Here is a 16,552-nt window from a genome sequence, read left to right as displayed (position 1 = left end):
GATCAACATCGAGTATGGAACCTCGATGGACTCCAGAAAAGTCCTTCTTACAATTGTCTCCAATGGTGACAAATTGTTTAAGAAATATTAGTTGATGAGCATGTGAATGTCTTCAACAGCATCATTAGTGATCTTTCCAGCATTATATATATTCCATTAAAAGATTAAAAAATTTAAAGAAGAAGAAAGAAGTTAAAAGATAAAAAATAAAAAATAAAAAAATAATAAATAAAAGGTGGAGAACCCATTCTAAGAGGGATGAATGTAGTTGGGTAGTTAACTTCCATGTCTTTACTTATCTTTTTTTTCTCTCTTTATCACTCATTGGCATGTGCCCACCAACAGCAACCCACTGCACTCCTATTTAAAAATAATAATAAAAATTATAATTAAATAGAAATCAAATATTATTTTAAATAATTAATTAAATAAGATGACAATTAACCTCTTATTTCCCATTTTTATATTAATATTTGTATACAAAATTCTAATAATTTATCATGCTTGTTATCTTTTCTTCTCATTGTATTTTTTCATCTTTTGTCCCCTCTAAGCAGTAATCATTGAAGTTCTGTTTTGGTTGAGTTGATGCAAACATGGTTTTAAAACTCTGTCAAGGCCAAGTCATTTTTCAGGGCACTAATTGAGTTTGCCAAAAACCAATTCAAAATGATTTATACTTTTAATTGGTTTTGGAAACTCGGCCATCTCAGTTATTTAATTTTTATGTTTATTTTTCATATATTTATAATCAGTTTTTTAAGTATTTATTTAAATGCTTGTGATCAATTTAAAATGATATTTGTGATTGTAGCATCTATTAATTTAGTTTATAAACTTTCGACCCATAGCTCAATTGGTTGACGAGAATTGAAAAGCAACTTTGAGGTTACCAAGCTCGAGGGGTTGGTTCAATGGCAATTTCAGACCTATAAGTAATTGATGTTGATGCCCGTAGGTCATGAATTTGACACTCAGTATGAGTATTAATTCCTTAGGAGTCACTCACGAGGGTGCACTCTCACTTACCTGGTGCGTGGTGATGTGCGGCCATTGCACGTGCCCCAGGACTAGTCCTTGGACAAGACCATGATCTACGAATTGATATAGCCCTAGTCTACTGTCTATGGGGAAACCCAATTATCAAAAAACAAAAACGAAAAAAAAAAAAAACGTTTGATCTTATAGGTTCAAGTCCAACTTTTACGGGTCGGAATCTTTTACCCAAAATGTTGATCCATCTTTGAAATCCTTTATTTGCTTTTATTTCTAGTTATAAAATATTCCAATTTCTAAAAGAAATTACGAAGAAGAAGAGGACGAGAAAAATTCAAATTTCATACGAAGCATACACATAATGTTGATAAGAAGAGCAATTTTGAAAGAAGTGTTGACAAGAAATTATGAATCGTTCGATCAAATACAATTAACATTGGTCAACATCAGTTAGGGAATTTCTTACAATAATTTTTATTGGTAAATTATAAATCAATGCATATATCAAGGAAGTTGGAAAGTTCATGATTCGATTCGACCATTGTGTCATGTCACGAGAAAGCCGAAAAAAAAAAAAAAAAAAAGAATAACGTTTTGATAATCATGAAAATACTTGTAATTATTTGAGAAAAATCTCATTTCGATTTATATCGAACCAATTTTAGAGGGTTTGACACGCCCCAGTTGAACTCATCGGTCGAGTCAAATTGGACTTAGTGGGTACCCATTCAGCCGCAAAATCCGGTTTTTTAAACAATTGATTCGCATTTCACCCCAACTGTCTCTTTTTAGAAGTTGAAGAGAAAGGAAAAGAAGCAAAGAAAAAAAAAGGAAATAAAATTAAAATAATAAGAGCTTTCTCTCACTTTCAAGTTTCCATGAGAGAGAGAGAGAGAGAGAGTGTGTGTGTGGTTGGTTTGACGTCCAAAGCCGGCATCATCAACCGTTGATTACGGAGAATTAGAAAGAGAGAGAGAGAGAGAGAGAGAGAAGATTAGAAGTAATTCTATCAGAAAAAGGTCAAAGAAACATATTCTTTATCAGAATTTCTTACTGTTATCAACCTCACCTCAACCAATAAACTTCTCTCCCTCTCTCTACTCTTCTTTTCCCTTCTCTTCTTCCCTTATCAGCTCATCTCCTTCTTTTGCTTCCTCATTCAGCCTTCTTTGATTGGAAGATTTTCAATTTTTTTTTTTTTGGAGACAAAGAAGCTCAATTTCATTTTAACTTCAGTATTGTTTGTTCCAGCCTTATCATCTCTTCCCCACTTTGGGTTCAACAAATTCTGCTTCAAATTCAAAAACCCATTTCTATGATCTAATAAAAATCATTCCCCACTACTTTGATTCTTCATCTAAATCTTAATCTTTCTCCAATTCTCATGGAAAAAGAGAATCTTTATATCAATGATACTAGTCCATCTTCTATTCAAGTCAACCCATTGCCCAATTGCTTTCTAAATCTCAATTGGGACAACTCCATGGATCAAAACTCTCCTTTTGAATCCGCCTTAAGTTCAATCGTCTCATCGCCCATTGCATCGAACAACGCTGCCCCAGCCGATATCAGAGAATTAATTGGGAGATTGGGAAGTATTTGCAATTCCCCAATTATGTGTGGCAATAATAGTACCAACAATTCCTGTTACACAAGCCCTTTGAATTCTCCCCCACAACTCAATCTTTCGGCGGGGGGAAACTTACCCAATTTGGGAAATTCAAATCTTACACAACCCAATTCGGGTTTTGTCTCAACTGATCCTGGATTTGCAGAGAGGGCTGCAAGGTTTTCGTGCTTCGGGCAATTTGGGTTGAATGAAACACAATTTCCCTACCACCAATTCACACCAAGAATGGAAAATGGCAAGCTTTCTAGAGTTTCTAGTATTCAGAATCTCAAGGTTTTCGGATCTCAGATCATCGATGAAGATGAAAAAGAATCTGCATTACAAAATGGATTAGAGATGGATATGAGGTCTGCTTATGGTTTATCTTCGACATCAAACAGGAAATTCGGTTCATCTTTGAACAATGCACTTGAGGCCTCTTCAGGTTCAAAACAGATCTCAGAAGAGAATGCTGGTTTTAAAGGCCCAAATGACACCAATTGTAGAAAAAGAAAAGCAATTAGAGGAAAAGTAGCTAAGGACCTCTCTGCCAATGATACAAAGGTATTTTTTTGTATTTCAATTTGAATAAAAATTTCCGAATTCGACTTCAATATTTTGATAATTATGCACACACACACACACACACAAGAAAAAAAAATTTTGAATTTTTTTCTCTTTCAGGCTGCAGAAGAGAGTGAGACGAATTCAAAGAGAAGCAAAACAGCAGATAATGAAAATGTCGAATTAAGTGGGAGTAGTATCAACACAACCGAAAATGGGGATCAAAAGCAAACCAAAAGTAATCCGAAAACACCGGAGCCTCTGAAGGATTACATCCATGTCAGAGCAAGACGAGGCCAAGCAACTGATAGCCATAGTCTTGCCGAGAGGGTAAATTTCAAACGATTTTCTTCAAATCAATCAGATCGCACCAATATCATATTCCACCATGTATAAAATGAAAAAATCCCTGCTTTTCCAGGTTCGAAGAGAGAAAATTAGCGAACGGATGAAACTCCTTCAAGATCTTGTACCTGGTTGCAACAAGGTTCAGAAGAATTCATGTTAAATTTACAAAAATTCGAGTGAATTTAGTTTGAGATTTTAATTTTGCCCTTGAATTTTATTTTTAGGTAACTGGCAAAGCAGTTATGCTAGACGAAATTATAAACTATGTACAATCGTTGCAGCGCCAAGTCGAGGTAAATTCAGATTGATAACCCAAACTTTCGATTTAGATTTCGAATTATACTTCTCTCAACTTGGATTCTTGATGATGTTTTTGCAGTTTCTCTCTATGAAGCTAGCTAATGTAAATCCCAGATTGGATTTCAACATGGAAACAAAGAATGTGAGTGTTCATAGCTCAATTTTAATGCCTAATGTCTTTAAGGTTGTTTCTGATTTTCCTAAACTTGGAATTGTTTTCGCCTTTTTTTGAATTCCAGATACCTCAATCTCGCGAATCTTTGCCATATACAATGTACCCATTAGATTCTTCAGCGTCGGTCTATAGTCACCAACTTAGGCGAGAATCATCTCTACCGAACGACGTTTCTAATGGGGCAGAGACCCAATTCTTCATGAACCCAAATTTAAGCATGCAGTTACCAACTTCTCTTGATGGATTCGGTGAAGCTTCTGCTGCTTCTCAGGTAATTAAATTTAATTGGGTCCTTCTCCAATGTGACTATAAGTTTTTTTTTTTTTTTTTTTTACCCCATTATTTGATTTCTAACTTTAAATTGTTTTCAGCTTGCAACATTTTTGGAGGGTGATCTCCAAAGCTTTGTTCAAATGGCTTTCAACCAAAATCAGTTGGAAAATGGCATTCGAATCGCAGAGTTTCAATCTTAATTCTCTGCTTCTTCTTTTTTTTCTTTTTAATTCTTTTGGGGAATTCTTACAAGTATTTTAAACTAATTGGGCCCTATAATGCAAAATATTGTAACACCAAATGTAATATGGTTAGAAGAAGAGGAGAGAAGGGTAGCAGGGAGGGAGGAAGGGAAGGAGGAATCTTTGTCAATGGCTTCTGTACTAATTATGTTTCTGTTATTGAATTCATTTACGACTTTGTAACGATAATTCAGTTCGATTAGTTTTGCAGTTAGTCTCATTTTCTTGTTCTTCGATGTTAATTATCAATCTAGGATTTGATATGTGATACCAAAAGTGCAAATCTCAATGTTGATATAATATAGCGTAGATCTAAGGAAACAAATTGGCGTGTATCTGTAATGCCACGTATTCGTTTTTTTGGTGCAACTCATGATTTTCCATTTGATTGATTGATTGATGGTAGAATTCAAGAAATAGACGCACAAAATCAAATCGAATCAAAGATTGGATCGAAAATTTTCAAATTGATTAGACCGTGATTGTCCGCCCCCAATTTTATCATATTTATTAGTATAATTTAAAATTTATATATGATTTTTATTTTTAAAAATATATGATATCAAATAAGAAAATAGTAGCTCAATCCATGGTTTCAATGGAACGACTTTTAATAAAGTTATACTGTATATTTCAAACTCTTATTTCGAAAAGAAAAAAAAAGATAATTTTTAGATGAACCTTGCTACAGTGACCCAAGATAAAAATTAAAGTAGCACTTCGTGTACAGAAAATGGTCGAATGTTCCTCGAGCGTATAAGACTCTTATCTCTAGTAGTAGTGCATGTCATCCAGTAGTGCTATTTCGAATGTTATTTCAAGTCACTTTTAGCATTTTTTTTCTTTATGGTTTTATAAAAATAGACAATCCATTTGGTTGGTTCAATGGTTGAATCATGACCGGTTTGTCAAATCTAGTTGAGCCGAACTATTGTTAAAAACCAGTTGGATGGTTAGTTTGATCCGGTTTATAAAGTAGTGTTGTAAGCCCATAATTTACGGAAGAAACATATACTTGTAACCAGCTGTTAAGGCTTAAGGGTAGGGCCCATATGGTTTCTTAAAAGTCTAATGGGGTGGATTAAAGAATATTCTAGACATTTTGAGCTGGAATCAACCCAGAGATTTATTAACAAACTAACAAAGGAATAATGTTGATTTATTTTACTGTGTACAATCATGGATGACAGTTAACTTTTTTTCTTTTCTTTCTCTCTCTCTCTCTCTCTCTTTTATTGTTTTTCCTAACCTCCACCAACCCACAGTTTAGACTCTTCATTAAACAAATTAATAGTAAAAAAAGGAAAAAAAAATCAATGGATATAATTTTCTTGAAAATTCCTAGCATCTCAAGTATCTATTTGATGGAGGCCTCAACACAAGGATGAGGCTAGTGTTCTTTTATTTCCTAGTCGAGAACATATCTTAAAAACTTGTTCGAGACCGCGATGAATTGGATCTCAAATAGAACTTAAAATGGATTAGGTTCTATTTCTATATTTAAATCCAATTTTTTTATTCGAATCTATATATGAATCCGACTCAGATCCTATTAGTTAAAATCATATTTGAACCATTTGCTGTCACTAAAGCTATATCCAAGATTCAATTCGACTGAATTACTTGATTCGGGTCTGTCGAGTTGAATAATTTCATATCGTTTAACATATTTTTTGTTATATTTCTTTTCTAATTGTACTATTCTATTTTATCATTATGATTCTTTTATTTTATAAGAATTCATATTATATTAAAATACATAGAAATATAATTTTCAAAACAATACATCATTTGGATCTAGATGGATAAAATGGTGAATTTGTATCCAACTCGGGTCAAGGGACATCAATCTATATCCGACCCATTCTATGCTTTAATCTCATAGACCAAGGCGAGATACATGCCAATATGATTCGTCATCACATTGACTCGTTCAAATCCTTGATGATAATTTCAATGACAAGTTGGTCAATGCAATGGGTTTTGTGTGTGTGTTTTTTATTTACTTTTTAATATAAACTAATTAATTATTTAATAGAAAATAATAATCTTTATAAAAACAAGATTTTGTGATTAAGAATCTACTGATCCACCAGTTAAATTATAGTTATTTAAATATAACTACATATATTTTAATAAAAGATTATAAACCAGTTTGAATAATTTGACTCATCATCTTTGATGAGATGATTCAGATAAGTCAACTCAGTATAGTGAGGAGAGATCAGACAAGAAGAAATTCCTTGTTTTAAAACCATGGTCAGACGACTCAATGGGTTAGCTTGGTTTTAATACGAATCCAAGACCGAGTTGACTCAAGAGTCATCCCAATCATGGAAATCGGACGAGATATCAATGGCAATTGTCCATCACGTTGATTAGTTGAAGATTTCAAGATCTTGGCTGAATCGAGTCAAATGGGTTTTGTAATATTTGATATAAAATAATCATTTTAATAGTTGGACTCGATAAAATTGGATGTTAGATTTTTACTAATGCCACACCAATTGCTATATAAATCACCAAAGAATTGCATACAGTTGGTGTGGCAATAGTAATTCTAAAAAACAATCATTATAGATAAGAGAAAACAAATATTTTGCAGTGGAGTTACAGGTGCAGAGAGATACCCTGCAAGATGGATTGACTTTTTCTTAAAGGCTGTTGCAAAGATCTAGACCTTACAAAACATATCTGCAGCCTTACATCTGGTCTGAATGTTCTATTATTGAAATGTACATTAATTTAATCAATTAAATAATCTGAAGTTGCCTTTGCAATAATCAAATTATTAGAAAGTTTTCAAGAATATAATAAAGGCAAATAAAGATGTAAATTACTTATATTAAAGAAAAAAAGAGAAGGGAAATTATGTTTGGAAGACCCTTAATAGTATGTGTAGGGTAAATCTAGAGTTAAATCTAGATGTGTCTCGACTCTGGACGTATGAGTGACATGATGGTTGAGTAAGAGAGATGATCCAATGCCGCCCAAGCGTGTGGTGATGTGACAAAAGGGTAGCTAAGAAAAGAGGTTGGCCTATAAATGAAAAAGGAAATCTTGAGAGAAGTTTTTTTTTTTTTTTTTAATAGTTGGAGTTTACTTCTATTATTTTATGTAATTTTCATTTTAATTTGAACGTTTGAGAGTGTTTGACAGATATCACACTGGTGCGTCTACATGTGTGTGAAGGAAGAAAGCCCATCATCACAGAGGTTTGAGTTGTTCAAGGTAAGTTAAGTAAAACACTTCCACAATATGTGACTCATATAAGGATTATAACTCTTTTAGGAAAACGATTATGATTTTTAACTCGAAAATTACTAAAAGAAAATTGATTTTTGGTTGTGAAGATGGGACAAATATGATAGATTGACATTCAAAAGGGGAAATACAAACTAAATATATTAAGAATTGTTATGATTTTTCCTTTGGGAGAAGAGGTTATAAGAGCATATGACCTTCATCTGCCTCGGCAATGTAAATTAAATAAAGGAAAACCCACAAGTAGGGCATAAAATGGGACAGACTTGATCCAAAATCTAAGTAATCCAAAAATCGAATTTAGTAGGTTTTATTTAGCCCAATTTAGATCTAGGTCAAATACAGATCCATCTCTAAAATCTTGGATCTGAATATGAATAAATTTAGATCCAAATGGATCCTATCCATTTTAAGCCCTAGTGGAATGGGGTTTTCACACTTTTCTCCAATAAAGAAAGTGGTTGGAACTTGGAACAATAAAAAGCACTACAGGGCCTACCTTATGCCCTGAATTCTAGGCGTCCATCCCTCTCTTACATTTTTTACATGAGTGGTGATAATTTGACTACCCCAAGTGGCACACTCAATCCACTCTGGTGACATGACAAGTTTGGGAACAGTAGATTTGTACGTCTCGAGATACATGATTCCTTTGAAATACACATTTATATGGGGAAATACAGTTTTGTATCCCAAGACATACAGATCTACAAATTTGTCACATCAGGAGAGTCAATTGAGCGTGCCACATGGGGTAGTCAGATTATCACGATTCAACTTACATATGTTAGACTGGCTTTTTAACCAAGTATATATGTTAAATTGTTAATAACTTAGATATTTTTTAAGCTGATGCAGTCAACATGACCCTTCAAGTTGCAGGAAAGGAACAATTTCTACAGTTGACGAGTCAAAACTTTCACACCTGGTTTAAATTTGATAAATATATCTATATTGAGAAACAAAATTTTCTTTATTATTATTATAGACTAAATAAATATATGCTCAATCACAAAATCTCAATTATAATTATGAAACACTAAAATCATTCAAATTTACTAAAAGTGTCGAAAAAAGAAAAACAGATTGAGATTTTCAAAATCTCGAGGTAGATGACTCGGGTCTCCATTAAAGTTTTCAATGGGCTGGATTTTGGTCCATCGAGGATCGGGACTGGAAATTAGGCCCATTAAAAAAATTTGTGGGCTGACATAACAATCTAATAGGCCCAAATACGTGTTGGTTGGGCCAAATCAGTATAGGTATTTTTATTTGGCCTGGTCCAACCATTTGGATAGATCGGACCTGGGTTTACGATTTTGAAGCCTGATTAGTCTCAGATTATTGACGACCTGATCCATCGATCCATCGACGACAACGATAATTCATGACCAAGTCATTAAAATAACGGAATCATGATGAAAATATTGCTGGAATGCCTTGGAGATCGAGATGACTCATCAGAGTCCCTTGAGAGTTGAAAAGAGAAATGGTTAGGAGGGAGAAATATTGAATGTGGGTTGGTCTTGGGTGGGGTTAGAATGATCCTTTTGAAGTCAATTCATACCAATTTTCTTCCCCTTTTTTGTGTCTCTTTCACCTAAACAAGCAAACATTTTAACTTGAGTTTGGTGTGATCCTTTCAAAGGGAAAAAACCATCTTATAGTTGGAAGAATCATTATTTGATTGACCAACCATAAGGTATTGTTATTGTTGATGCTCTCCAACTGTAAGAGTGTATATATATATATATATATATGGAGTAGTTCAGCAGCCCTAAAGTTTGCCAAGTTTAGTGCCAAACATTTTTTGTAAATCACTTTTGATGGGGTTAGAAGTTTTGGAATAGGCTGATTTTTTGTGAGGATGATCTCTATGGTGAAGAGATCATCCTCACAAAAAAATCAGCTCATTTTGAAACTTCTAACCCTAGTTTACAAGTTGAAGAATCGTGGACTGTCCAATTTTTGTAAATCACTTTTGATGGGGTTAGAAGTTTTAGAATAGACTGATTTTTGGTGATGATGATCTCCTTGTCATAGAGATTATCCTCACAAAAAATCAGCTCATTCCAAAGCTTCTAACTCATATTTTGAAAAATGTTTGGCACCAAACTTGGCAAACTTTAGGGCTGCTGAACCGTCCCAATATATATATATATATATATATATATATATATATATTATATATATATAATATATATATATATATATATATATTATATATATATATAAACGTCCACATGGTATTTGGTAATGATTTTGGGGACCACATGGACATGCAACCCATATAGAAAGGTGGTAACCTTCAGCTCATCATCAGTGTAACCTTTTTCCACATATGAATGTATATATCTGTATCTCGATAATAAACATCCTTACGTATTCGACAATTGGATTTTGTATTTTAATTAGGGCACAACATGAGTTGGATTTTATTTGAATTTCAAGTGATCTGAAATCCAAATTTGGTGGATTTGGACCTTCGGAGTATGTCCAAATAAAAAAATGAGTCGAATATTATTTAATGTCCCTTGATCCGAGTATGATCTAGATCGAATACAGATTCATCCATATATCCACTTAGATTCGAATGATATATAACAGTTCAAACCTTCAAAGAATATTTTTTGCTAATCGACTTAATCACAAATCTCATAGCTAGGACTCTCCAATACTGCATGACATATGAAGTCTAACAAGGATAGTTACATGCGCTAATGTAATTCGTTGATCCTAAATCCCGTAAGATTTGTGAGGAAAAAATCAATGAACAAAAAAAATTCCTTGGTTTCAAAACCATGACCCTAGCTAAAGGGAGATGCTAAGGTAGTGAGGTTCAAGACTTCCATGGAACATTAAAAATTTATTAAAACATGTATTTATATATATATATATATTCTTACGTAATATTTTAGTATTAAAATATTCTAAAGTAATTGCATACAAATATTTGTTCCAAATTTATTTTTAAAAATATTATTGCACAAGGTAGCAATAACACATGTTCCCACATTCCAATCTGATGATTCGCCCTTTGACCACGGTCTTTTCAATATATATAAATGAAAAATGACCTCGCCAATAATCGAAAAGCTTAGGACTATTATTTTCAAAGCATTCATTTTGAAGCTCTTTAATGGTAAATTATTGTTAATCTATTAGAGTTCATCTTCAATCCATTTTTTTCAACTTTGCCTTAATCACTTCTGAACAATTCTCGATCTTTCTATCCAACATTTCATCATCATCCGCTTCAAATGTCATGTAAAAACATTATTCAAGGTAGTTGAAGTTAATAACTTTCAAAAGAAAAATCAAAAGATTTCTTTTAAGGCAGTTAACTCGTTTTTCATTCCTCTATTAGAAAACAGAGAAGTTTTTCATCATTTGACAATATAAAAACACTTCCATCATTAAGTTAGTAAGGAAAGTTTTCAGACTGTGCATCCATGTCCCATCCAAAAAACATGATTAGATGCCACAGGGATGTAAAGTACAAAATTTTAAGAATTTAAAAGAAAATTAATTAATTAATTTTTTATCGAATCTAAACCTTGAGCTAGGGGTGGATTTACAATGGGGGCAAGTCAAGAAGTTTTTGGCCTGTTTGGATACCATGAGCAGAACTACTGTTCCAAAGAACAGGAGCTGAAGTACTCTGTGGAGGAGCTGGAAAAGTAATTCTGTGTAGAGAGAGCATTTGGCAATCAACTCTGTGAAGTACTGGCAGAAATACTTTTGTGCTGGAAGTCTGTTTGGGAACCATACTGACTTCTCATGACTTCTAGAAAAATGACCAGAATACCCTTATATTATACCAGTTATTGTTTTTTGTCTTTTAGTGTCATAACATGCCTTCAAACTATATGTTTTTGACATTTTAACTATAAATATAATATAATATAATATAATAAATATTAATATAATATAATATATTAAATATTAATATAATATGTTTAAATCCATTATACTCAAAATTTTTTAAAAAATTTGATAGATTGTTTTTTATATAATATGACATAATATTAAAAAAAAAATTGACAGACTGTCTTTTAGTGTCATAATATGCTATCAAACTATACTATTTTTGACATTTTAACTATAAATATTAATATAATATAATATAATATTTTAAATATTAAATATTAATATAATGTGTTTAAATCCATTATACTTAAAATTTAAAAAAAAATTGATAGACTATTTTTGACATAATATGACATAATATTAAAAAAAATTTGACAGACTGTCTTTTAGTGTCATAATATGCCTTCAAACTATATTGTTTTTGACATTTTAACTATAAATATTAATATAATATAATATAATATTTTAAATATTAAATATTAATATAATGTGTTTAACTATAAATATTAATATAATATAGTATAATAAATATTAATATAATAATATAATATTTTAAATATTAAATATTAATATAATGTATTTAAATCCATTATACTCAAAATTTAAAAAAAAAAAAAATTAATATTAATAAAGGTTTCTTTCGTTTGATTTAAGAGCAAATGAATTAGGAATATTTTCATAGAAAATTAATAAAGTTAAGGGTATTTTGGTAAAACGAACCGTTAGATTTTGACTCCCCGCAAGATGAATTTTGAGAAATAGGTTTTCTTGACTTCTTTACAAAGAGTAATTTCTTGCTCTTGCGTGGAGTAACTCTTCGAAGGAGTTGTTCATCCAAATGCATCCAAACGACTTCTAACTCCCCGCAAGAGTCAGAAGTAGCCAAGGAGTCCTATCCAAACGCCTACTTCAATTTCTATAAAAAATTATGAACTATTGCGACATATAACATCGATCGATAAAAAAAATCCATTGCTATTGTCTCCACAAAAATAATTTCATACTTAATTCCGCACACGTGGGCAAAATCCTGGCTCCACCCTTGCTATGAGCATAACTATGGTGTTATTAGGTGTAGATCCGAAGATTTGAAATCTTAGTAGAAACTTGCTTGTAATAGTGACTCGAAGTAGCACAATGTGTAGAGAACCATCGATGTTCCTTGCATGTATAACACTCGTATTTATTTCGAGCAAAAAGCATTTATTGTTTTCTACACTATCACTGCTTTCTTAAGATACTCTATAGTTTTTCTAAGGTAGAGTCACCTGAAAACAAAGGATTAACTCAAATATTCATCAAAACGTGAAAAAAAAATTGTCTATAAAGTTAAAATATGCAACACTTGTTGTACCTTAAAAGTGATTTCATCTATGGCTTTTCCGGAATCAAAGAAGACGAGGAGTGCTTTGGCTTTTCGGATTTTCTGGACAGTCTCTTTTTGCGTCTCATGCATTTCTCACAAATGAATAGGAGACAGTATCCAGTACTCACCAATTCACTATATGGCCCGAGCCCATTAGGTCCCGAATAGGGCTTAGTCGATTAGGCCCAATTCTAGTATAGGGCTACTCTAGGTAGAACCTGACTCTTTAAGGCCGGGTTAGGCCTCAACCAAGCCTGGCTCGAACCAGCCCACAAGGCATAAAGAAACGGGCCCACAACTAATTAATTGATTGTTGTGAAAATAAACTACCAAAAGATTGGCTTTTCTATATGGCACACAACTCAATGTGACTGTTCTCCAATAGCAACATGCCACGTAGACATCATATTTTGCATTTGGAACAAGCACCAATCTGGATCGCGACTTGTACCATTTAGGAAAAGTGGCTAAGTGACGTGTTTTGATAGGAGTTTAAGACACATTGGACTCCAAACCAAGCGGTTTTTCAATATGAAACGCAGCCCAATGTATTTACTCTCCAATAGCTACATGCCACGTAGAAACTGTATTTTGATATAGGAACGGGACACCGTCTGGATCACGACTCTTTCAAAATTACTATTTTATCTTTTAGTGAATAAAATAACGATAATTAATAAGTGTTAAAAAAATTTTAATGGATTTTGTAGAAGAATCAGAACAATTTTAGTGTAAAATGTAAATATAAAAAATATTTTAAAAAATAGAAATTGGAGATATTGCTAACATCTGATGAAATATTTGTGTAAAAAAAAAAATACACATTTCATTGGGCTTAGATCCATAGTTCAATTGGTTTGACAAATGCAAAGCAACTTCAAATGAAAAAAACATATTTCATCATTAATTATCACCCTTGTACCTCTAATACTTGACCCCTAACATCTTTTAACTTTATATCATTACATTTTCCTTTCAAACCTATGACCATGTTTTTTTTTTTTTTGGGATTGATCGACTTATAATGATAGTTAACGTGAACAACTCAATACTTATATAATAAACTTCGGCCCATGTCTTTTGTTCTCTCCATACGGACCTTCAAACCCAATTCTCTACTATGATTTGTGGAGCCTTATAGTATTAGTTGGGAAGGAGAACTACTCATCATTTGACATAGTGGAAGCGTTGGTCAAGCTTCTATTACGTGAAACCCTAATTAAGTTTTCCTGAAGGGTATATATATATATATATAGGGTCAGGTTCAAAGGACAACCATTTCTACACACATAGAGACAACGTGTTTTGTCTTATATGGGCAAAAATGTTTGGAATGGACTGATTTTTTGTGAGGATGATCTCTGTGATGAGGGGATCATCCTGGAAAAAAATCATCCCATTCCAAAACTTGTAACCCCATCAAAATTGATTTACAAAAATTGGACGGTCTATAATTTTTCAACAAAAATTGGACGGTCTAGAAGTTTCATAATGAGCTGATTTTTGGCAAAGATGATCTCCTCATCACAGAGATCATCCTCACAAAAAATCAGTCCATTCTAAACATTTTTGCCCATATAAGACAAAACACGTTGTCTATATGTGTGTAGAAATGGTTGTCCTTTGAACCTGACCCATATATATATATATATATATATATATGGGAAAGCAACAAACATTTTGGCAAAACATTTTTCAAAATATGGGTTAGAGATTTTGGAATGGGCTGATTTTTGGTGAGGATGATCTCTACGGTGAGGAGATCATCATCATCAAAAATCAGCCCATTCCAAAACCTCTTACCCATCAAAAATGGCTTACAAAAAAGGACGGTCCACGATTTTCCAACTTGTAAACATGGGGCTAGAAGTTTTGGAATGGGCTGATTTTTGATGAGGATGATCTCCTCACCATAGAGATCATCCTCACCAAAAATCAGCCCATTCCAAAACCTCTAACCCATGTTTTGAAAAATGTTTGTTGCGGAAAGGGACCCTATATATATATATATATATATATATATATATCTATTTTCAGTGAAAAGGTGTAAATGTACATCAATCTTGAGAGAATCATGTAAAAATCTTTGTGTTTTGTGTATGATTGCATTTTGATTTTTTATTATTATTGTTCTTGGATCGATTTACTACAAATTGTGAGTAAACTCAGCCCAATGTATTTGCTCTCCATTCGCTACGTGCCACGTAGAAACCGTATTTTGCTATAGGAAATCTGGATCACAACTCTTTTCAAAATTACTATTTTATCTTTTAGTGAATAAAATAACGATAATTAATAAGTGTGGAAAAAATTTAATGGATTTTGTCGAAGAATCAGAAAATTTTTAGTGTAAAATGTAAATAAAAAAAATATTTTCAAAAATAGAAATTGGGGATATTGCTAACATCTGATGAAACATTTGTGCAAAAAAAACACATATTTCATCGAGCTTAGACCCATAGTTCAATTGGTTTGAAAAATTGCAATGCAACTTCAAATAAAAAGAACATATTTCATCATTAATTATCAACCTTGTACTTCTAATACTTGACTCTAACATCTTTTAACTTCATATCATTACATTTTCCTTTCAAACCTATGATCATGTTTTTTTTTTTTTTTTTTTATTGTTCCACTTATAATGATAGTTGACTCGAACAACTCAATACTTATCTAATATACTTTGGCCCATGTCTTTTGTTCTCTGCATATGGACATTCAAACCCACCCCAATCCTCTATTATGATTTGTGGAGCTTCATAATATTAGTCGGGCAGGAGAACTACTCATCATTTGATAGTGGAAGCATTAGTCAAGCTTGTATCATGTGAAACTCTAATTAGGTTTTCCTGAGGGGTATATATATATATATATATATAGATGTATGTCAATCTTGAAAGAATCACGTAAAAAAATTTGTATTTTGTATATGATTGCATCTTGATTGATTTATTTATTTTTATTTTTCTTGGATCGATTTACTACACTATAATTTATTATTTTCACTTACAACCAACACTTTCAATGTCGCCCTTATCATGGATCAACACATTCATCATTTAGGAGAAACATGTAATCTTTGAATTAACCACTTTCCTGGGTCAATTTGGTTTGCCGTCTGGTTTGTGCTCTCACCTGAAACATATTTATATCTATCTTCTAACAAACAACCAATCATTCATTCGTCTATGGTATTAGAGAATAAGATGCACTGTATTAAAATGCATGAGATACATTATATCATTGTTAGTGTATCTTACCCAAATGGAAGGTTGTGACGAAATATATTCTAGAATATATATTGATATTTAGAATATATCAATTAGGATATTCTAGAATATTTATATTAGGTAGTTTTCATATATCTTGGTTGATGTAATGCCTATAAATACCCTATTGGGACTTTTGTAATATTTATCCAAGAATCTCAATAAATTCAAATTTCTACATGGTATCAGAGCTCAAGCTCCACTGAGCACATCGATCTTGGTGTGTCATCTTCGGCGATGGTGCCATTGCCATCGCCGAACCTTAATCATTTTGTT

At 32.4% G+C, this 16,552-nt stretch overlaps 1 protein-coding gene across 1 annotated transcript; it reads left to right on the top strand.

Annotated features, from left to right (window-relative positions):
* The first annotated feature begins 1,923 nt into the window (after positions 1-1,923).
* LOC147403254 (transcription factor bHLH62-like) lies at positions 1,924-4,737 on the top strand. Its single transcript, XM_086438769.1, has 7 exons — positions 1,924-3,169; positions 3,290-3,499; positions 3,591-3,656; positions 3,742-3,810; positions 3,897-3,959; positions 4,057-4,263; positions 4,364-4,737. The coding sequence occupies exons 1-7, from the start codon at positions 2,381-2,383 to the stop codon at positions 4,463-4,465; spliced, it is 1,506 nt and encodes a 501-aa protein (XP_086294895.1). The 5' UTR covers positions 1,924-2,380; the 3' UTR covers positions 4,466-4,737.
* Positions 4,738-16,552: the final 11,815 nt, after the last annotated feature.

Source organism: Akebia trifoliata, chromosome 4, assembly GCF_017979445.1.
Source record: "Akebia trifoliata isolate Shusen 1 chromosome 4, ASM1797944v1, whole genome shotgun sequence".
NCBI lineage: Eukaryota > Viridiplantae > Streptophyta > Magnoliopsida > Ranunculales > Lardizabalaceae > Akebia > Akebia trifoliata.
Note: the sequence above shows the minus strand (reverse complement) of the source record. Positions and strands in the feature narration are given on the sequence as shown.